This window comes from Daphnia carinata, unplaced genomic scaffold (assembly GCF_022539665.2).
Source record: "Daphnia carinata strain CSIRO-1 unplaced genomic scaffold, CSIRO_AGI_Dcar_HiC_V3 NW_026453067.1, whole genome shotgun sequence".
Taxonomy (NCBI): Eukaryota; Metazoa; Arthropoda; class Branchiopoda; order Diplostraca; family Daphniidae; genus Daphnia; species Daphnia carinata.
Window position 1 is genome coordinate 23,918 of NW_026712522.1, and position 22,510 is coordinate 46,427.

General features: G+C 38.9%; 3 protein-coding genes across 3 annotated transcripts; 2 read left to right on the top strand and 1 right to left on the bottom strand.

Annotated features, from left to right (window-relative positions):
- Nucleotides 1–1,714: 1,714 nt before the first annotated feature.
- LOC130698308 (chaoptin-like) lies at nt 1,715–8,470 on the bottom strand. Its single transcript, XM_057521036.2, has 11 exons — nt 8,453–8,470; nt 7,375–7,702; nt 5,015–6,903; nt 4,851–4,910; nt 4,479–4,781; nt 4,002–4,258; nt 3,710–3,941; nt 3,522–3,647; nt 3,348–3,458; nt 3,029–3,264; nt 1,715–2,611 (listed from the first exon to the last, which is right to left on the bottom strand). The coding sequence occupies exons 1-11, from the start codon at nt 8,453–8,455 to the stop codon at nt 2,359–2,361; spliced, it is 3,798 nt and encodes a 1,265-aa protein (XP_057377019.2). The 5' UTR covers nt 8,456–8,470; the 3' UTR covers nt 1,715–2,358.
- A 3,141-nt stretch (nt 8,471–11,611) lies between these two features.
- LOC130698309 (uncharacterized) lies at nt 11,612–22,274 on the top strand. Its single transcript, XM_057521037.1, has 13 exons — nt 11,612–11,615; nt 19,962–20,116; nt 20,201–20,428; nt 20,517–20,542; nt 20,612–20,737; nt 20,855–20,930; nt 21,001–21,084; nt 21,181–21,263; nt 21,346–21,463; nt 21,690–21,777; nt 21,870–21,888; nt 21,959–21,990; nt 22,081–22,274. Exons 2-13 carry the CDS (start codon nt 19,990–19,992, stop codon nt 22,172–22,174), a joined length of 1,101 nt encoding a protein of 366 aa, XP_057377020.1. The 5' UTR covers nt 11,612–11,615; nt 19,962–19,989; the 3' UTR covers nt 22,175–22,274.
- LOC130698310 (barH-like 1 homeobox protein) lies at nt 11,629–18,036 on the top strand. The gene is made up of 3 exons (XM_057521038.2): nt 11,629–11,772; nt 15,233–15,575; nt 17,729–18,036. Exons 1-3 carry the CDS (start codon nt 11,697–11,699, stop codon nt 17,952–17,954), a joined length of 645 nt encoding a protein of 214 aa, XP_057377021.1. The 5' UTR covers nt 11,629–11,696; the 3' UTR covers nt 17,955–18,036.
- Nucleotides 22,275–22,510: the final 236 nt, after the last annotated feature.

The window sequence follows — 22,510 nt, forward strand, 5'->3', positions numbered from 1 at the left end:
CTACAAAAGTATGATCATTAATGTAAAATCTAGCAATAATTGATAAATTTATGTACTTACTAAAAGTCTCTAATTGGCTTTTCTTCTGGTTGTCTCAAGCCATCGAACAGATCAGGATCGTCCTCATCATTAGATTGACATAGGGTAAAATTTTCTACTAGAGCAGAGGAAAGTAGGCTACATTCTTAAGAAACTGATTAGATATTACAGCATGTTTTTCTTTTTCATTAAAGAACTATTTTAAACGATGCAGTGACACGTCAACAAGTTGTTTCTTTTTTTCGGTGGTGGTCGCTACTAGAATCACAGCTAGTGAGGAAAAAGAATGCTAGAAGCGTGTGCCTGTCGGAGCCCGGATGACCGAACCGACTCGCGGAGACCATGCTGTCGATTTCCCAGTCCAAGTCCACAGAAGCTTGTAAAAAATAATAGAGAAACCCATGCCTCTATCAGCAACGGGAAAAAAACCTACTAACCAATTTCGATGGCCAAAAAGCTTAATGGTCATTTTTTTAAATCCCACTAACACACTACGTTGATTTAATTGAAATTTCTAGGGGAAATCTTTAAAGGGTGTTCCGTTTAGCAGTTTAGAAATCGTATTCAGGAAAATATTGCATGCATAAGAAAATAGTTGTTTGCAAAATATACAAATATGCTGCCAATTCGCGCACTGAAGGAACAGGTTATCTAGCAGCATAAAGCACTGTGATTACTTCAACAATAATGCTAGGGCAGACGAAAAGTGACAAGAGGAGCGGTTAATGGGAAAAGAACGGCGCCAAAACTATTCGGTCCAAGAAGCATGCGTGGCCAGGTATTATATTCTGCAGCACTATATCTGCGCCTTAAAAATAGTTTTTTAAATAGAATAGTTATGAGGTTTTCAAGCGGAACTTGTAGTTTTTGACGTAAGGGACCATATTGACCGACGCGGTGTTCGGTTGTTTGTTGATTAGTATGCAACTCGATAACTATTGGTAATAAAACATTTTTAAAAGTTTGTACGAAATGCACTGTTCTTTGATTAACGATCAACTAAATTTTAATCAGCAGGCGCCCATTCTTTCCCTTCCGTCTATCCGTCCGCGAAAGACATCCCGTCGCAATATGAGCCCATATTAAAAAGATCTGATAACAGTGGTTGTACAGACACCAAGGGCGGGTACTGCTCATTCTCCTGTGTCTCGTCTGACTGTATTCTTCATCATTGCCAATAGAGTTAAGCTAGTTTATCTAAGCGTTTATTCGTTTGGTATTCTATTCCGTAAAAATATATGAAGGACTGATAAAATTTTATCTTGATGTTTTTGTTTTGTTTTTTTTTTGCCGACGAAAGATTGACTATTAGCTTGTACGCAATCCAGACTGCTCGTACGCAAGAAAAACAGGCAAATTTTATTACCGTTTCTTCGGCTATTATAACATTTTATAAATTTTTCTTTTAGTTAAGTTACGCATTTCCCCTTTTACTATCAATTTTGTTGTGAGATCCCCCATCCAACTCTCCTTGCTCTAATTAGAACATGGGAGAAAATGTAATTTTTTTTTTTGCCCTGAATTAGCAGGAACCTGCCCTCTGTCCGAATTAGTGCCTTTACGTATTGCCAACAAAATGTGCAACTCATTTGCAACTTTCGCGGACTTGCGGTTGTACCGGTCGGTATATCTTGTCATATTAGACTATAAGTATTTAATTGACTCAGTTAAGATCATTTTGTATTATTGCAGGACTAAGGTAAATCAAATTAAGACATAATTTATAGTTAAGTGGGGAAAAAAATTTTGAAGGCTTTCTTGTAACATAATAAGAATAACTATTTCCATCTCACTGAGGACGCAGTCCTCGTTTTTGCTTATGAGTCTTCATACACTTAACTGATTTTTTTTTTCGTTAAAACCTGTCGTAGTACTCGGCATACAAAACAATCTTAAACAACGGGATATAACAAAATACAAATTGATCAAGGAAAAATTGTTTCATAAAAAAACCCTAAATGAGGCTTTAGGCCCATAATTAGATAGCTTTGTTAAGAATTCAAAACCTTCCTGCGAATTATACGGATCTGATAGGAAATTTTAAGTTACGAGATATATTTCATACAGGTTACTATGGAGACTCAAAAACAGAGTTTGCGAAAGACTTGAGGAATTGCAATTCCCTATAGCCTTTAAGAGAAAGGAAAACTTGATGGAAAAAAAAAATAGTATTGCTCTAATGCCAGACAATAAGACATACTAAACGTGAAGTAGTATCTTCCGCGATTTTGCTGAACAGATAATTTTGGCAGGAAGAGCTCATTGTTTGGTTTTATTTTGATGTGGAACTGAACGCAAGACGCAGAGGCATTTTCTATGTTAAAATGATTTCAGCTGTTGAACGAAGGCCATGCCAAAGCCAACAATAAGAGTCCATTGATACCAAGTGCTTACTAAACCATTGGAAGATGACCAGCCACATTCCAGCTCTGTTTTTAATACTGACATGAAGGGTTTGTTGGCCTTGTTGCGACAACTTGCTGCACGTAGATCTCTCATTACTGATTGATAGTTGTTGCATCGATCTTTACACATTTGTTGGCGCCACCTGCGCATCCAGAACTCAACCCACCTTAAAAAAATAATAATAACAAATTAGCATGTGTATAGGAGGTTTGGTTAACAGAAACGTTTGCTTTCGTTTGAATATTAGTATAGAACTAGAGGCATTAGCTTGTACGGAATCCCAATTGGTAGGCCTCTTAAAGCTAATGCAATCCCATATTGTCATATTACAACAAAGGTTGCTGATACACAAAAAAAAATCCTTCGTACACTTGTACAGTTTCAGGAACTAATGGGCTAAATTTGTTGTGTAAATGATGTACAGCATGGAGTGACACGCACAAATGTATACGTCAAAATTCATTAAAAGTTGTGTGTTCGTAATCCGAGCCTGTAATAACCCCTCAAATTGTAAATTCTTTTTTTTTTTTTTTGGCTGCTAATATGTGATGCGTTAACTAAATTGTTTAGTAAATGAACTTACCCAACGCTGCAGTCGCAATTCCAAGGGTTATCCGCCAACTGAAGTTGAGTGAGAAAAACGGAACCGCTGGTACCTGGATGAATTGTTGTTGATGGCTCTGCCATTGTAGATAATTTGTTATGTCGTAACTCGAGCTGAAGCCAACGGACATTTCCAAGATTCTGAAAAAGTGCCTTAGTCAATTCAGTTACGCCGTTGTCTTGCAAAGTAAGAGTCAGCGCCTTGCCTTGGAAATCCTTCGTGATATATTTTATTGGAAGAACAAAAAGTTTTAGTAATTGGTAGCAGTGCTTGTAAACTATATTCTACTTCGTTTCACCTTAAAGGCGTTGCTTGTAATGCTCTTTAATTTGTTGCCACTAATGGTAATGTTGCCTATTTTAAACGGTAACTTTCCTTTCAACTGACTATCTAAGGTTGCAGCTTCCACCTAGAAATAGCAACCTAATTAATAATAATTGCATTTTTTTTATTTGCTTTTTTTTTTGCTTACATCAACTTCCAGATGTTTGATAACATGGTTGAAGTCCAACAGTTTTGGAATGTCCAATCCTTTAACCCTTTCATAAGTTCCAATTGCCAAATGCCGCAGATTGGTCATCTGGAACAAGCTTCCTTCCTAGAAATACATCCAGACATTTAATAAAGCAATTATCCGAAACGGAGAAGTACGAGTTATACCTCGAATGTTTGTAGAGGAAGATTTTGAATGTTTAAGTATTCCAAACTTTTCATGCTGGCTAGCGTTCCGTTTGCCAGAGCCGTTAAATTGTTACCGTTCAGACGAAGTGACCGTAGTTTGGAAGCTGTGGACCACGGTGATTCTGGCAGAACTGTAAGCTGGCAATAGCTGATGTCGAATTCCTTCAAATTAGCGTAGCGGGTAAAGAAATCCGATGGCAAATTTTCAACCCTTTGAAAAGCAAATTAGTATGAGTTGGATGTGCAAATGAAAGAATTTTTTTTTATGTACGTATTGTATGATATGTTAAGCGATAGCAGTTCGGGAAGATGGAAATCACCGAGATCGACACTACCTATTTCGGCCAAATTGAGGTGAACCAACGACTGGAGCAGATTGTCGAAGATATGGTCGGCCACTGTATGAATGGGATTGCTACTCAAATCCAAATGAGTTAACCGGTTCAGTGAAGAAAAGGTTTTCTCCGTCAGCGTCGAAATTGCATTGTTGGAAAGATCCAAGTACACTAGGTCGGTCAGTTTTTTCAACTGCATCAAGCAGAGGAAAAAGAAATATCAGGCTACAAAGTGATGAGGCGTAAGAAACTGATGTAAATTTATCAATATTTGCAAAAACATATTTGTTTTGAAACTGCATTGCCTAAGTTCAGTTATTCGCCATCCCCCAAGACTATAATGGCTACATCGTAAAAGATGTCGTCTGGTTTCGTTTATAGGTTCACGCGACAAAGGCTATAGTTTAAGTTACCTGATCAGGCGTGATGGACGTTATTTCATTGTGAGAAGCATCCAGATGCCTGAGAGTGGTGGCAATGCGACTAAGGCAGCCGTCAGGAATTTTGCTTATCTGGTTGTGGGAGACATCGAGGATTTCCAGCTGGGTATCCTTAAACAAAGTGTCAGGCAGAAATCGGAGCCGGTTGTGCGAAATATTGATAACACGAAGAGTTGACGAACGACTCAGCATGTCTTGATATATTTCACTGATGTCGTTGTGGTCAAGCAAGAGAACTTGAAGACTCTTGGCATTAGCAAACGCGTCTGAATCAACCTGAAGAGAAAAACAGTACAAAGTCCTTTGCCATCCTTTAGTAAAGAATTTTTTCAAGTTCATTTATACCAGCTGAATATTGTTGTTTGAAATATCTAACCAAAGTAAATGTTGCATGTCACTGTATACCTGAAAAGTAATCCAAAAATGAGATGTTAGGTCTCAACAAAGTCCAACGTTGAACAAATTAATAATAATAATAATAATAAAATAACGGTTAAGAAATGCGTTACATCTCTGGAAATGTTTCGAAGTTGATTGTGATGAAGGACTAAGTGAGTCAACGAGCTACGGATAGGCTCGAAGTAGTTACGAGAGATGAATGAAATGTTGTTATAGCCCAAGTCCAAGGAACGGATACTAGAATATGACGACCATCCCGTTCGGTTGGAAGAGAGTTGTTGGATAAGGTTGTGACTGACATCAAGCTTGATTGCCGATAGCGTACCAACCTGATCCAGCCAATCAAATGACAATTTTTCAAGGCTGTTGTGGCCAAGATTGAGACTCTCCAGTTTAGGCAAATTATGAAAAGCTTCCGATTCAATGGTACTGATCATATTTCCATCAAGTGAGATGTATTCCAAATTTTCAATGTTTTGGAATGCCCCTTTGGCAATGCGCGTGATTTTGTTCTCTTCCAGATTTAAAATTTTCAGATGTGACAAGTCAGAAAATGTTTGCGCTTCAATGGCAGTAACGAAGTTAAAACTTAACGACACATTGACCAAGTTTGGTGTGTGGTCGTTGTTGAACATATGCTGGGGTATTTTCTCGATCGAGTTATCCTGCAGATTGATGGAGCGAATTTCTTTCATTGAGTGAAAAAAATCGGCAGGCACACTGCTAATCTTGTTGTTGCTTAGATCGATCGACTGAAGTGAGACTAGTTTCTTGAATGGTTCTGAAGGTAAACTTCCGACTCCAATGCCGTTCGCCATGGAAAGGTGGATCAGAGATGTACCGACATCAGCAAAAGCGTCTGCTTCTATCTGCGAAATACGATTATCGGACAGATCTAAACTTTTGAGCCCCGGTACGTGACGAAAAGAGTTGGACGAAACAGTTTTCAGTTTGTTTTTTGACAAACTCAAATGCTCCAATGCAGCTCCGTAGCCTTCGAAATCACTTGTAGAAATCTTTTCGTCCAGTGAACTCAAACCCAGTGACCGTAAGTTGCGGATGTCGTTCATTTGCTTTACAGGTATTTGGCCCATTTTTTCTCCAACTAAGTTTATGGTTTGCAATGCATAGCGGAATCCGCTAAGATCAGCATCAGCTTTGAATGCTAGCGAATTATCATTCAGTATCAGTGCTTTCAGGAAGTCAAATTTGTCGAGTAAGTTTTCAGGCAGCGTGCTTAAGTTATTGTAACTTAAATCCAAGCGTTGCAGCGAAGATTCTAAACCACGAAAAGATTTCGAATCGAGATGAGTTACAGAGCACTCGCTAAGGCTTAAATCTCTGATTTTCGCATCCTTGAAAGCGTCTTCAGCGATCTCTCGTATGGCATTTCCATTTAAGGACGTCTTATTAATGAGATTAAAATTTTGAAATGCAAAGGGTGGTAGGTTTCCGATCATGTTGTTGTCAAGAATTAGCGTATCAATGGAGATGCGGCCTTGGAAGAAAACGTCAAATGTCGTACTAATACGATTGTTTGCGAGATTGACGGTATTGAGCGATCGCATTTGCGCCAGACTGGTGAATGGGATATGTTCCAGCGCGTTGTCAGCCAAGCTGAGATGTGAGACCTTTATGGAACCACTGCCGCTAAGTGGCAAGATGTTAAGAATGCTGTTTCCTCGTAAGTCTAGACGCTCGAGCCGCTGAAAGCCTACGAATGACTCCAATTGTAGCGCAACCAGGTAATTGTCAGCTAGCGACAAATGCTGCAGCGAATCTTCCACTCCGGAGAAATCTTCGCGGCTGATTTCGACGATCATATTGCTACCGAGGTCCAGTACTTTCAGTTTTTCCAAATTCTGCAAAGCCTTCTGCGGCACACGTTGCAAGTGGTTGAACGGTAAGAACAGTTCTCCAAGCGAACGTTCTAGACCGGCGAAAGCCCTTTCGGGGACGCTGTACAAGTGGTTGTTGCGAATGTCAATTCGCCACAGGCCTGCAAATGAGACAAGTGCGTATTTATCTGTTGTTGCTTAGTTTTTTGGTTGATTGATTATGACGCGTGCAAATATGGAAACATGTGCTACAATACTGAAATGAAGCTACGGATTACAATTTCCCTGTGCATTTTGTAAGTGGTGACTCTGTTTTTATTCTAAAAAATATCTATGCAGAAAGTTAAAATTGCGCAGCTACTCGTTGAAAAGTTACCAATTAGGGCACCGTAAGTTGACTCTTACGACAAAGTTTGTGTGGATTGCACATTAATAGTCCGTCATAATGCGCTTTACATAGAATTATATTCACTGAAAGGTAACAATAGAATTGAATGTATGCCACTAATAAAAAATTTTATGAAATGCAAACATTGATTAAATTCCGTTTCAATACGTTTGGGTAGCCCTCCTTCTCCTCAACCCTCATAGTAAGATAGACCTTTGGGTGCAGAAATGAGAAAACATCATACCTGTTCGATGGAAACTATTTTCTTCCACCCTACGTAGTCCGTTACGTCTAAGATTGAGCGCAAATGCTTTGGTGTTGTTGATGCCAGTTGGTACGTTAGCTAATGGGATATCCTCGCAATAAATCAATCCAACTTCGGGCCCACCTCTGGAGCATCGGCACAGCAAATTGAACGGACACGGCTGCAAGTTCTTGGCTTCATCTTCCAAGATGCCAGTGGTGGCCCCCACAAGACAGGCACAAGCGATCAGTGTCGAAACGATTACCATGATGGAATGGCGAATGTCTGCCAGTTCCTTGTAATAGCCTCTTCTGGGGACCATCGTTTGCTGTACGAAATAGAACAAGCTACTGAGAGGCCTCTCTGTATGTGCGCTTCTTCTAAAAGCCAATGCGATTCCTTTCTCGCTCGCATACCCAATTCGCCTCCTTTTCATTAGACCATTTCAAGCTTATTATACACATCTAAAAGGATTATATTGACCAAGCATGTATCCCTTATGGCTTCTCCTCGATGCGGTAGCCAGCCAACACTGCTTGAAAGGTTAGACCCGTCGAATAGAACGAAGTTTCGAAGAAGACCACTAAATGAGAGCAAAGCCGAAATGTTTTCCCGGGCGTTGTTTTTATCCGCACCCTAGCTTCCTTGGATATTTTTCTTGTCATTTTTTTTTTTTTACAAAAACTTCAAATATGAATTTGCAAGCGTTCGCTATGTGTACATTCGAAATTTGAAAAATTCGCGAATCTGCTCCACCCCAATGGTACGCCTATTCAAAGAAATTTACATCCTACCGTAGGAGAAATTCACACAGTTGGAAACCAGTTAAAAATTTATTTGGAAAAGGAGTGTCGACCACATAAATTTAATAAGCCCGGATTTCTGACGAAGCCTTTCAATTAAATCAATCGAAAATACTCAGAGGAAACTTTTCAACCAAAATTTGCATTTTTTTTTTCTATTAATGTGGTATTGAAATTTTATGGGGCTAGCTCTATTGCGAATTTAATAGTTTAGTTTGCTTTCCGCTTAAATGATTTAAAAAACCGCTTAGTTTTTTATTAGTTAAAGACCTCACCATTAGATTCCTGTGATTCCGTTGGCTAAAAGATCGAGAACAGTCAACTTGGGATATCCCAAACACGTTTTTTTTTTTTTTTTTTTTTTTTTTTTTTTTACGTTCAAACCGTGATGTTTGTTGGTCTTAAAGAAACGACAAAGGCAAAGCTCGCTGAACTGCGAACTGGTACTGATGTTGGAGGACTGATATATACTCAGCAAAGCGATGTGGAAGTGGCTTATGTAGGTTGCAGTTCTCATTCTTTTGTCGGCTTCCCTGTGCCAAACGCAAACGCAAGAGAAAAAGAATGATAAACCTTAACGTGCTTGAAAACGGTACAGAGTTGTAGACAGAAGGGTGCGAATAAACAGAGCTTGTAGACATTCTTTTAAAAATCCAGTCGTAAAGACACACTGGGCACATTGCTAATAATGTTTGCGGAGGGGAAATGGGTACAAGAGGTCTGCATGATGGAATTATGCGATTTGGGGGTGTTACCTACCATCACACAGTTTGCCGGGCTCAATAACATTCATCGCTAACAATCCCGCCATTGACCTGACAAATGAGAGGGTATTGTACGTATAGAGGGTAACGATCGCCCATAGCGTAGAAGGGTTTCGACTTGTAAATGTACATTGTGTGTATGCATTAGAGATGATAGAAAGAGGGAGATCACAGATGATGAAGGGAGGGAGAAATTGGACGTTGATTGTGCACAGCACCGCCACTTGGCTCCCCTCGTTATTGGTGGCACTCCGGTTTTCCACACTCCATCATTTGGCGCATTAGTCCTCCCCTCCCCCTTCTCTCCTCCCTCTCCGTATGCGGTTTCACAACAACGAGGAATTACAAATAGAGAGCGTGTTTGTACGATGTTAGCACGGGATACGTCAATGAATAAGTGACTAGATGTTATGAAGGAACAGCGACAAGAACTAACTTGAGCTAACTTTTGTGGAGTATGGTAGCTGCACACCGTGCTGTCAACGGTCTTTAATCAACATGCTCTCCTATCATGTTGGCAATTTAGTATGCACAATCGCAGCTTATTGCCACCGATTGTTGCGCGATGACAACGAACACGCGGGATAAAAATAAAGGTAGGGAACTTCGGGAATGAACGCGTCATAGAAGCATAGGTTGATTTTCGTTTTGCAATTTTCATAGTCGATAGTAAATGGGTTCTAAATCAAATTTGAATACTCAAAACTCTTGAAAAAAAGAGAAAAAGTTTTCCATGTAGTTATATATTTTAGGAAACCACTTCCTTCTTAATGATGAAAAGGTAACGTACATCACAGCAGGCGTTTGACAAAAAAAAAACCAAAACCCAAACTAAAAAAAAGGCTGTTACAAATTGGAGTTTTTGTTTTCGTCCTAGGCGGGATGATAAAAATGTCACATGCCTTTGGGCAGTGTGTTTTGGGGTCACGTCTTGTTTAAGAGGTTTCCAAGAGAGGCCCTCCATGTTGATGTTCCAAACCATGCTGTGGCAGGAACTATTATAATTCAATGGGATCGACGCCATTGCAGCTGGGAATCTCGCTTAACAAGGCAAATGCCCACAGCAAAGGACAACTTAAAGTCTTCATTATATTCCACAATGACTAGACTCGGCAGTGTGTGCCTTTGTTATGGCTTTTTTCTTTACCGTGTCCAAGGGAGACCGAGCGGCAACACCGGACGGCCTCTTCAGCACGCGTCGTCCTCCGCTAACGACCTGACAAAACGCTTCACTGGACACCACTCACTGGTCTTCTTCTTCCTATACCCTCGACTTCTTGCAAAGCTCAAGCTTAAGTTTCATATAGTCCATGAAATAGAATTCAAATGATTTATCATAAGTGGTGCAAGTTAAGCAATGCACTATCTGATGACAAATCCTGCAAGCATCATTGCCGGTCATTATATTGATATTTACAAATCTATCAAATGGGAAATTTTAGCTACAAAGAAACAATAGGTAAACGCGGCATGTACTAAACAGATTCGCTCTATTCGGAAGGTTCAAATACTATGTCTTTAGGAAAACGCAATTCGTAAATCGTTTTGCTATTTGGTCAGCGCGCTAAACATTTGGGAGAGAGTTGAAAAGCAATTGCGCAAAAATAAGCGTGAGCTGCGCTTTCTCGATATGTTTTAAGTAGGATGCGTTATTTCTAAAAGAGAACATTTCGTTGAAAATAACATTAATTATCAATCGTTTCGTTGAAGACTACGCATGCCAACTGGGTGAGTTAGAGGGCCTTTGAATTCCTTAATTGTTGTTTTCATGCTTAAAATGGGTCAAGATTTGAGAGGCAAAACCTTTTTAAAATTAATGCCAGCCATAGTTATTATCTTGTGGTAGCTATAACGTACTCTATTCCATCGCCATATTCTACGATTCTTGAAAACGATTGGTTTCGTTTGGCTACATTGGAAAATCAGTTGCTACCATTGAGCCTCACGGAAAAATAACTCGATAGCGCTGACGTATAGAAGCATTTCAGTTCTGCCGCCTGGAATAGAAGTATAAGTAAACGATGGTGAATCGGCCCAAAAGCTATTGCTTATATTTAAATGCATGAGAATATGTAACTGGCAAGAGGCGGGGGCAAATTGACAATTTGTGCTGTGGAATCGTCTGAATTCTACACATTTCTTTTCAATTTCATAGATTTGGGGAGGAGGGAGATTGAGGGTTACAAACCGGCATGAAGCATACAGAATCGACACCCAAAATTGCATTGTGCTATTTGAATTTTAAATATATGCAGCAATCTGAACACTATATACAGCAACTCCAGCATATGATCAGTTTCGTGACATTTTTGGTCGCTTATAAAATCATAGATTTTCAAACAATTTGCCCCGTAGTCTTTGCTGCTTCGGCGCAGATGTAGTAGCATGACAATCCCGGATAGCATAGTTGCCCATGGCGACCAATCAGCTTCCTTTACTGCGTCTAACTGGGCTGGCAGATTGTTCAGCATCTCTCGGCTTGTTTCCTCCCATCCGTGCGTGAATGTCAAATTCACCATTACGTCCTATAAGCGTACGTGTAAATAGATGCGTTCACCTAGTCAATAAAACAATCTTGCCGTCAGACTTACGTTTGCTTTCATCTATAGCTGGCTTTCACTTTCTCTCGTTTAACGGATAAACTGACAGTGCAAAGACGTCGCGGTGCTAGCCTGTTGTATTTTAAAGTAGAACAACGCAACAAGTAATCGAGGACGCCGGGATAAATTTACGAGGTGCATACCAGTCGTGGACAATGACAGGAAAGATGAGATCTTTCTTTATTCGTGACTTGCTTGGTGAATCAATTTCGGATTCAAAACCAGACAGAGGTAAATTTTCTTCCCTTTCTTTTAGACCCAATGCCAAATGCGTTCAAATTGCATCAGATTAAGACAATTTGCACATTTCTATGAGAATGTTTTGTTTGAACGAATTCATTGCATGCAAGGATTACAATTGAAAGTATTGTAATAAGTTTCGCCTAGTAAGGTTACCGTATCCTGTCTCAGTTAAGAAAAACAAATAGTGGATGAAAACAGAGGGCAAATTACAGTGTTAAAAAAAAAGATTTAAAAAACAAAAAAAAACAGAATGCTAATGAGTGATCAAAGACTTGCTGGCATAGAATATTTCGGATAAAAATGAGATTGTTAATTGGAGCGAATCTCCGGAGCTTCTTTGAACTGCACAACTTGAGTGATGATGAGTAATCGCGCTGGAGGGTGGGAAATTCTCCCTGGTGTTGAGTAGACAAATTTCTCGACTACAACAAACAGTGCTGAGCGTACATGTAAAGAGGGGATTTAAAAAATGTCGCTAATGACTACAAGACCAAGGTGTAACATCAAGCAGTTGGAACTTCAAAGAAAAGCGGAAACCTTTGTTTGCTCTATGCACTTCATCTTTCCTTCTTTCAATGACAACTCTTTTGCTCCTGCGATTTCATTCAGCACCTTAACACACAACTCGTAAGTGTTCTAACGTTTGGGGCTTTTGGCCATTATGCATAGTCATGTGCAAGTTCATTAAAATATTACACCAGGCCTCTCTGCCTACGTCAATTTTCATATTTGCGAAATAAATTAAACTAAACTAAATATCCACAGGCAATTGCGTATCGTCATGATTCTCAAATCACGACAATATTAGAAGCTGTGCTTTGTGACGGTACACAGATCGGGAAACTGAAAGCAGCTGGTCACGATAAAAGCGAAAATTAAAATCAATTTGGCTAAAAGTCTATCTGTGGAAATTTTGATGCATTTGTAAATGAACGAAGATAGAATATACTGAAAGAATATGAAATGCAATTTCTGTTCACGTATAGATTGGGGCAACTTAACATCAATTGATTTGGTGTTATTTCGAAAATGTTAGCAGTATGAATTTATGTGCAAAAATAAATCTTAACGTGTTGATAATAACTAACAAATGTCCTTAGTTTCATGTGCCAAAGAGCTTAATGAGAAGTAAATGAGCCGAGTTTAGATGACTATAGACTCAGTTGAGAGGCTAACGCGTTTGCTTGTTAGTAAGGGAAACAACAACACACAAAAGAAATTGAAATAAAAGAATGTTGTCTGATGTGCGGATCTTAGGCCGATTAGAGGTAATTGAGACACACAAAAGAGGAATAATTGCCATGCTGTGAATTGGTATTTTTCGAAACTTCAAAGAACCACCGTCTTTCTCCCTTTATGTTTCTTCCTCGACAAACAACTCGGATTTGCGTTTCTTTTTTTTTTTCCAGTTACCTCTCGACTCACTCGCTCAGTAATGGTATAACGTTCTCAGTTCCCTAACAGTCGCGTCATTCAGTCTCTCCCTCTCTACAAAATTCCCTTTAATGCTCTTGATTCCTCTGTCGGGGTGTGTATGTGTGTGTGTGTGTACGCGTGCATGTCAACCACTCGACTTGTACTCAAGCAATAACTTGTTATACCAATCGTCTACACCCTATCAGACAAGCGAATTCGTTTATCTGTATTTCACGTCAGTTTTATGGTCGTTATTCGCTTTCAGGTTTTGTTCACTTCTCTGAAAAGAAGCTTAAAACCATTTGGCTACGCCCGGCAGGTGTGTGCTCGTTAACTCAACGATTTTTTTCAATGCTCGACTTTAGATCTATGAATTTTCAGCCGTTTGGAGCCATATAGACAATTTAAGACAGCTCAAGGAGATGGATATCGGCGTCGCCCTTACGATTTCACGTTTGTCCCTTGAAATCGAAAGCCCAATCATGGTTCAGTTCAATAATTGATTTAATTGACGAAGCCACCGTTGGCATTGGACCATACTGTAAAGCATTCTTCTTGGCGGAAGAACGACTTTACGTTATTAAGACAAATTATAAAAGAATGAACTTGGGAGGCGTTACCACAATGTCGATATATTTTATTCTAACAGGCCAAATCAATAAACAAGAATACACAGTTATAGGGCATACATGGGAAACGGAAAAGAGGAAAAGGAGACATACGAGATTGGTCTTACCGTCACACGCCGTGGCGAACATGGAATAAAGGTGTCAGAAGTTGTAGGTAAAAATAAAGATAACAGGGCTCGTCGGTCGCACAAGAAGCAATGAGAAGTCACTCACAATAGTTATTGAATAAGATACACACTGAAATCACTAGATTTGATGAATTGAACAGCACTGTAGAAAAGGTAGAACTAGAACTAACTTTGGGGAACAAAAGGGCATTCTTCCATAGGTTTTAAAATGTTGAGGGAAATAGCGTTTCCGACAGATGAACTCCGGATACAAGTTATTGGAGTGTCGCACGCGTCAACATTTCATATTCACGGAAATATATGGCGCGATGTCCTACGCATGAAACACATCCAATCAACAACAAGGATGATGTAAAGTACAATATATCAAAATAGAATTCAAGGAAATGTCAATGACACTTGAATTATTATATTTATAATGTATACTTTTAAGATAATGGACAACAACCATAATATATAATTTTAAGATAAAGAAAACAAATAATCAAGGTAAAATATAATTAAAAGGTGTATTTTGATGACTTCGTTACAATACCAAGCCGATTTCACTTCCAAATAATTCATCAATCAATATTTTCTCTACTGAGTTTCACCTCATCAACATTTTTACGGTTTATATTTCCATCTTTGAATTGAAATGTGCTCTTTTCCTGACGGTCGCATAATCAACACAGCGACATTTCTCATTGAAGTTATCAGACTTCAAAGCTTAATTTGTTTTCAGAAAAGATCACCCATCATATTTCACTGGCGATTGCAGAAAATATACACTGTTAATCCATGTTTCGTTTTTCAGACAAAAGGGATGAATTCGGAAATTTAACGCCTTTGAATGGCTTTGCGACTAGCAATTATTTTATCACTGCGGAAAATAATCTTAAAAAGTTACAGGTCGTTTGACGTGGAAGGTACGGGGAATGCCTGGAGCTCGTTGGGCCAGATACTTCGTACGTCAGCCTATAGATTAAAAGCCTTTTCGAGTTATTGCAGCTTGTACACATTCTTATCTACTTAGTTTAAATTGCGGCGAACGCTAAAAAGCATGTAGGCTTCTGAGCTAAGAAAACATTTAAAAAATGATATTGCCTGCTTTCTTGAATTTTGATAATTTTATTTTTCATGGGTTGTAGTCTTCTACTTGGTCAAATTTTAAACAATGTGTCTATAGCGCACCGAATAGGCTTGAGCAACAATAGCTATAAGTGGCTTCTATGCACAACTCAATGATTTTTAACACAAGATTATGTTCTCCGTTTGCCGTGTCGGATGTAACAGATGAAGATGACCTGAATTCGTCCAGTAACGACGAAAAGCTGTTTACCAAAACCACTTCCCCTTTGTACCTTAAGGAGTCTTCCGCGAATGGGCAGCACAGTTTTAAGAAAGAAGAGAATCCTTTCAGCCGCGTTCATCGCCGAAGCTCCGACCTGGAAGACAGTATGCACTGTGCCAACAAGAAGCCCCGAAGGCGTCGAACTGCTTTCACCCATGCCCAGTTGGCCTTCCTGGAACGCAGATTTCGAGCCCAAAAATATTTGTCTGTGGCCGATCGAGGAAACGTCGCGGAGCTCTTAAATCTGACCGAAACCCAAGTGAAAACTTGGTATCAAAACAGGAGGTATGTTCACAAACCCAAAACGAATAGCATTCATGTATGTCGATAGTTCCTCGCACTTTCTGTCAAACCTGCACTTCAACAGTTCAACACTTCAACAGCCTAACCACAAACTTATGGCTTTATAATGCGCATAACTTGAACAAAAATACGAACTTCAGAGTGAGCCTGACGCGATGCAATGAGCTACACGCCCAGTGAAAAAAAAACGTATACAAACACACAAAGAGAAGGAGGGAGAGATGGGTAAATAAAATATAGGGCACGCGTAATGTTTTCATGTAGTGCTTTTAATTTTTATGTAGTGTATGTAATGTAGGTGGCGATATAGTTGCCAAAAAAAATTTACGGTATAGATTATATAGTTATCTGTAGAAGCTAGAAAAGCATCTCGCCGTTTGATCTAGACGGATCGAAAAAATCCGGTTGAATGGTGTAACATCCAATTTTCGAGAATTGATGTTTTTGTTTTCCGTACTTAGGACAGAACTATAGGTTTCAAAAGGTGAACAAGAACACCGAAGGGTTTCCCGTTCGTATAAGATTTCAATATAGCTAGGCGGTTCGAAGGCTGTCACCACCGTTATGTGCACGTTCCTCTTCCGCCTTCCTTCCTTCGTCAACGATATATGCATTCATACGTCTTTACCGGGTAACTGGTGAGAGCCGACTGATAGAAAAGTTTAAGGAATTTTTCAAATGTATAGTGTTTGATGCGATTACTGTTTCGTCCGTGTGCTGTATGCTGCACGAATGCGCCGTTTCTTTAATCCTATCTATATAGCGTTTCTTTCTGTGCCATGGTATAGTTTTCCCTCTATTATTTTACAATTTCATGGTATGCTGAGAGATATGGAATACAATAGGGCAGCCGAGTTACAAAAAAATAGAAAGCAAGCAAATGCATAGATCGTTATTGGAACAGCAATTTCTATTCATGACTCTCTGGTTTGTTGGTAAACCGTGTTTTTCAAAATAGTGTTGTACCTCCGTTTGAACAGTTTATATCAAAGAATTTCAAACAAGTAAATAAACTCTTTATTTTGCGTCATTGTTACTCGTGAAAAGCAAGCGTTTACGTCAAGTGTTACATTGCAACAACAAAAATTCTCCACAATCTGTTGAAAAAAATGATATTTTTGATTCCGTCGATTAGGCAATTAGAAATTACGTAATTTTAGGGAGTGGCTGTATAAAACCATTGGGTAGAATTTACCAATTTGAGGTCATTTCTATTACTAACTTTACACCGTTGTTGTGGAAAGATTTGCTTATATGATGGGACTCGAACTAAGATTCGCAGTCGCATGTTTTATCACCGGGCCACTTTACTTATGTTAATTATGCCTGGTTTGTATTTAACTGATGTTGAGAAGCGTAAATCGATAGAAATCTTTTTTAAAATTTTACATACTTTTAGAAAAATAAGATTTTACAAGCTAAAAATGTTGTTTTTAACCTCCAATGCTCGATATGCATTAATTTCATAAAGTTTAACCGGCGTATTTAGTCGGATGTTTGGGAAACAAGCGGCTAAACGAAATCAACTCACTGAAAAATTCTAAGCGTGGTTCTTTTTGTCAAGAATTGAGATTGCATTATATCTAAAATTGACAGTCAATTTTTACAATGTAGTCAATCGTAAAACGTGCTTTCATTTATTATTGGGCATAGCCGCCATCCATCAGGATAGCAAACTGTATAATAAATTTTACGTTCACATTTACATCTGTTTACAAAAAATAAACGCCACTTGAAAATCATCGAGAATAAAACAAAATTTAAAAAGAGACGCGACAACCGGCGTAGTCTACTAGCAAAAGACAAAATGTGTGCAGTACTGGGCCAGCTGGATGACATCCCTGGCGCTTAGCACACGTGATATGCGTAATGTGTCTCATGAGACTGCCCACTGATTTGATAAGGTTTCAAAGGATAAAACGGTCAGATAGTCGTCAAGTACACCGGAATTCTTTTGTATGTTTGTTTGTTTTGTTTTTTGTTTATTACCCAGCCGCAATTGAAAATCGAAATAAATTAGCGAAACGTTACTGTGTTACCGATCAAATGTGGATACACAGTGTGTTTTGTAGTGGATGACAAACACAAGTCATGGATTTACAATGTGCATTGGGGCATCTATTTTTCTTGAATAGAACTAAATGGAAAAGACAAGCCCAGCAACAACAGCAGCCGGACCCATCTATGGCTTCGTCCTACTCCGTTAATGCAACGCTACCTAACATGGCTGAGAGTAGGTCGTCTGCTGCCTATTGCCAACCTTTGCTGTGCAGTAATGATGTTAGTAGGAACCCGGATTCGTTCTTTCCCTACATCCGGGCAATCCCAACTGTTTTTTCAACTAGTTGTCACTTTTCCTAACCTTCCTATGTGAATCCCGTTCAAAAATAGCTATAATTATTGTTCTTTTCGTATTGTACCTATCTCGTTATTGACAAGTGTACACGTCGTGTTGTTTTATTTTATTTTATTTCGTTTGTTTGGTTTTCTTTTTGTAAAACTTACATTTCTCTTGCTATTTTTGTTAAATATGCTGTTGTACGAGTATTCTCGTCTAAAATATTTCACAAGGCACTGCTAAAACACTGTAAATTGCTAGACATTCACACTGTGGTTACTTGTTATCATACCCTAATTTGAATTAAGTTGCGTTCGCTTTTGAGTTTCATAGTAAATTTTCTATAGAGTATGAACATCATATCAATATTCGCATTGTAGAGGAAAAAATAAAACAAATTTCTTAAATTTATTCCTTTGCAAGTGTGTTTACATGCCAAGTCTTAGGCTTACTTATTGCCATCACATGAAATCTCCAACCAAATGGAATCATGTCTGATCGGATTTTGAAGTTTGGCTTAAGCGTTTCAGTTCAAATGAAAAATACTAATCGCGGCTTTGGATAGTTGATCAAACAAAGTCGACCTATATCCATTTCCAGTCAACTAATTGTGCAATGCATTTCACCATGAATTAAAAAAAAAACGAACATTTGCATAGTCAATTCAAGGGCTAATTGCCCTTAAAAGGAAAAGTGCTTTGCTTTCACGTCAAACAGACGGATGCTTTAGCATAGGCGGTAAGTGTAGATTACTAAAATCCTCGTGAGTTTCTTGTACAGGCTATCGTTCAGTATACTGTTGGCAAAAACTACTTGAAAAACGTTTGTTTTGTTACTTAAAGTTGTGGCTGTACATGAAGTTAGAGCCAACCAATGCCTCATCCAACTTGTCTGCACAGATTAACGTTTGAACCGTTATCTTTAACGGTATTGTATGTTCGTACAATATGTTGGTAATAGCTCAGCCTAATGTAAGTTTAGAAGATTTTTGGTTTTTAAATGATGACTACCTATTCCGCCTATAGCATAGTCTAGCATCGCACTTTTTTAGCATGGCGATTGTGAAAGGCAAATTGCATCCATTTTGCCAATTATGCAGACAATATTAGCTTCAACATATTACAATAATGCTATAGAAAACTGTTTGACGTAGAGCTTAGACGATCTATGTTAACAACCGTATGTGTAAAGGAATGCCGGGAAATAAAGTTGCTAAACGGATAGCTTGCAAATGTATGGATTATTATTCGTTTTTCTTTTCTCTTCCTGTTCGTAAATTTTCTTTACGCTCCAGAGGTTTCCCTTGCGTGCATTGTCTAGCCTCATCAGGGGTCGGTGCATTCATTGGGCAACTCCTCCTATTTCTCCATACAGGACTTTGGTGGTGTGACAAATAACAGAGGGCTGGAAATAAGGAAGACAGGGGTCATACAAATACCACAGGGAAATGTCACTTCAGGCTAATCTGGAAATTCTAACACAATTGACAGTAAATAACTTCGTTATAATACTTTGCGCGATGTAGCTATAGCTTATTTGGCAGGCAACAGCCTATTTAACTCCAAATGTATCACCGGTCATGTCCTGATAAGTAACGCATTCTAAAGGTAGGGGCGGGCTACTTAGGACATTTTTTCCTGTAGGTTAAAACTATTGATTAAGGCTCACTGCGTTATTTTAAAATTTATTACTGTATTCATTCGTTGTGGTGTCATGCGACGGGGAACCAAAGAAGCGATATCTCTGAACTCGTGGAACAAAATTTTGGCGACTCACATATGTGGTAGGATCTACAGCCTTCACAATATTTACCTACATTGGCTGCTTATCGCGTAGCTAATATTCTATTTCACACATCATACGCGCCAAGCGGTTTCACTGCTGTTCTATTGGCTTATCCGAGATCGGCCAACATTTTGCTTGTCATTATCACGAGATGATAGTTGGTCTAACCAACTGATAAGGTGATTAAATTTGTAAACATCCTCGACGTTTAAGGCTTTGTATCGTTCGAACAGCTGCTCTAGCAGTAAAGTAGCTCTTGAAAGCACCGTCATTATGAAGGCGCCGACGACGCTCATTTTTCTGTTGTCCTTTCCCTTTTTATCAACGTCTTTTCGTTTAAGCAGAAACAGCAAGGACGGACGTGTTGGACGACTACTGGCCCTGACTGATTTTGAATCAGGTGAGATGATATAACAATGAGCTTGAGAGTCATTTATATCTGAAGTAGTTCTAAAGTAATTTGAAATTGCAACTCCGAATGAAGGTACGACATCGCCGTGGATAGATGAATCAGCTGCTGATGCAAAATGGCTCATAGAGGATTTTAGCGCACCTTTTGATCCTTCACAACCCGCTCCTATACCACCCTCTGGCACTAAATATCTTCGTGTTAATCGTCCTGCTGGAACTGCCGGTCAAGCTGTTCTGCGTTCGGAACCCTTTGTCGTTCAGCCGGGCGATCAATTTCGCCTGTCTTTTTGGATAAGATCAGGTTCCGTATCAGACGGCGTTTTTATTTGAAACTGGAAAATTTCAATCGACATTGGCATTTTTACTCGTTGTATTATTCAATTTTTCAGACCCGATTCAAGTCAACAATATTCAAGTACGAATTACGCTGAATTTTCATGTTATAATCGTCTATCTATGTGAACCTATTCACGTTTTAATGCAGATCTATTGGTCGAATAACGGCGTCCAAGAGCGAATATTAAGTCTAGTACAATATTCCACACCCACTAATTTCGAATGGCGGACGATATCGGTCTTGATTCCGGCTACTGGACCTGTCGAAACACGTGTAAGCCTTGGAACTGCTTCATTGCTTGTTTTAGTTTGAATGCCGGTCATATGTGAATTCTAATGAATAACATTGGCAAACCATTTATTTCCCATTTACGAATCATCACATGTTCAGCTCTCGATTTTTGGGTTCTGTAACTCTGGTAATGTGGATGCTGTGGCAATTGATAATCTCGTCGTTGAGTCGTCAGGTGAGCCAGCTTGAAATCAAACATCTCTTTAGACTTTCATTGGGAAATTAATGTAAATATTATGAATTAGATCAAACTCCATCGTCCACTGTGACACCTGATCCGGGTACGGGCAGTACAGTGTATACCACAGTGTCGACGACACCATTCCCAGGTTCTACTCGTTCCGTTGTGCCAAAAGCTGTTTCGTGCGATCCAAGGAAAGGAAAATAAACCTGACTTTATATTTGCTTCTAATTTTCTATTATAGGTGGTTGTCCCTCAAATCTGGGCGTAAACTCTGTCAGGTGTACAACCCTTGGGGGAAAATGCTATTGTTTCTCGCTTTATAAGGCAAGCTTTTCCCTATTGAATTAATTATTTAACGTTATGCAACCAGTTTCACTTCGATGTCTACATTGGCTATTTTATATAGGTCGATAGCTGGTATACCGGTGATTCATACTGTCGTACGAACGGAGCAGCTTTAATCAGTTTGGAAACGCAGACTGAAATTTCGCTTATTGACAGCTACATTACAAGCGCTAGCTCTGGTACAGTATAGAACTTGTTCATAGCAGTTTATGCTTAAAATTAAATCGTAATGTATTAATGATCATACTAAAAAAAAGCCGAACAATTTCATCCCATAATCAGTTATCTCTTATTTTGTAATGCATTGTACGATAATCTCGTTTATTCCTATGTTTTAAATGTAGATGAATTTTCCAATCCTTTGAATTTTTTCATGTTGGCTTCTATTTTTATATCTATTATAAGGTCTGGACCAATATGCTTACTGGAGTTCGGGACAGTGGGGAGGCAGCGGTTACACATGGACTGGATCAAACCAACCTTTTACTACCACGTAAACGAAATCAATTTATATGCTGTCAAGTGAACAAATTCTTATTTGTTATAATATTAAACTTTCTTTTGGCGAACTTCTCGTTTTGAAAGTAACTGGTATCCTGGACAGGTATTCATTTTAGATTGTCGTTTTCCTTGCATTTGTTTTTCGTTATTTTAAATTTTCGTTTCTTTTTTAGCCTGATGACATGGCCTCGGGGTATTGCGTCAGGTAATTTTATTTTTAGCTTCTTTGTAATACGTATGACCTGTAGTTAAGTGTGTCAATAACCAGTGTAACTAACGAATTACGTCTCACCAGATTATTTTATGGTGGTGATTATGCTGGACGCTGGAGTGATATCATTTGCAGCGGTGAAGGTTATACGCCGTTTTATTTCATTTGCGAATTATAAGTCCATGATGAAGTAAGCCGCTTGTTCCTTCACCTACTTTATGCAAAAGGTGAGGCCGGAATCGGCTGTTTCAAAAAATAAACGTACTTAGCAAAGCAAACACGAGAGAAGGGAAAATTGTTTGTAACTGGGTTACGTTAATTGCATCCTCATCGAATGTTATACGTTTATTATTATCGTTCCTCATAATTCAGCAACTTAAAATAATTAAACATGCTAGTAGAAATTAGACTGAAAATGTAACAAAAGCGAGTTGAATATTCACGACGCCGCTGAATAAAAAAAATTCTTTTTAAAAATTGAAAACTGTATTTCACCAGCTGGACAGTCTATTAC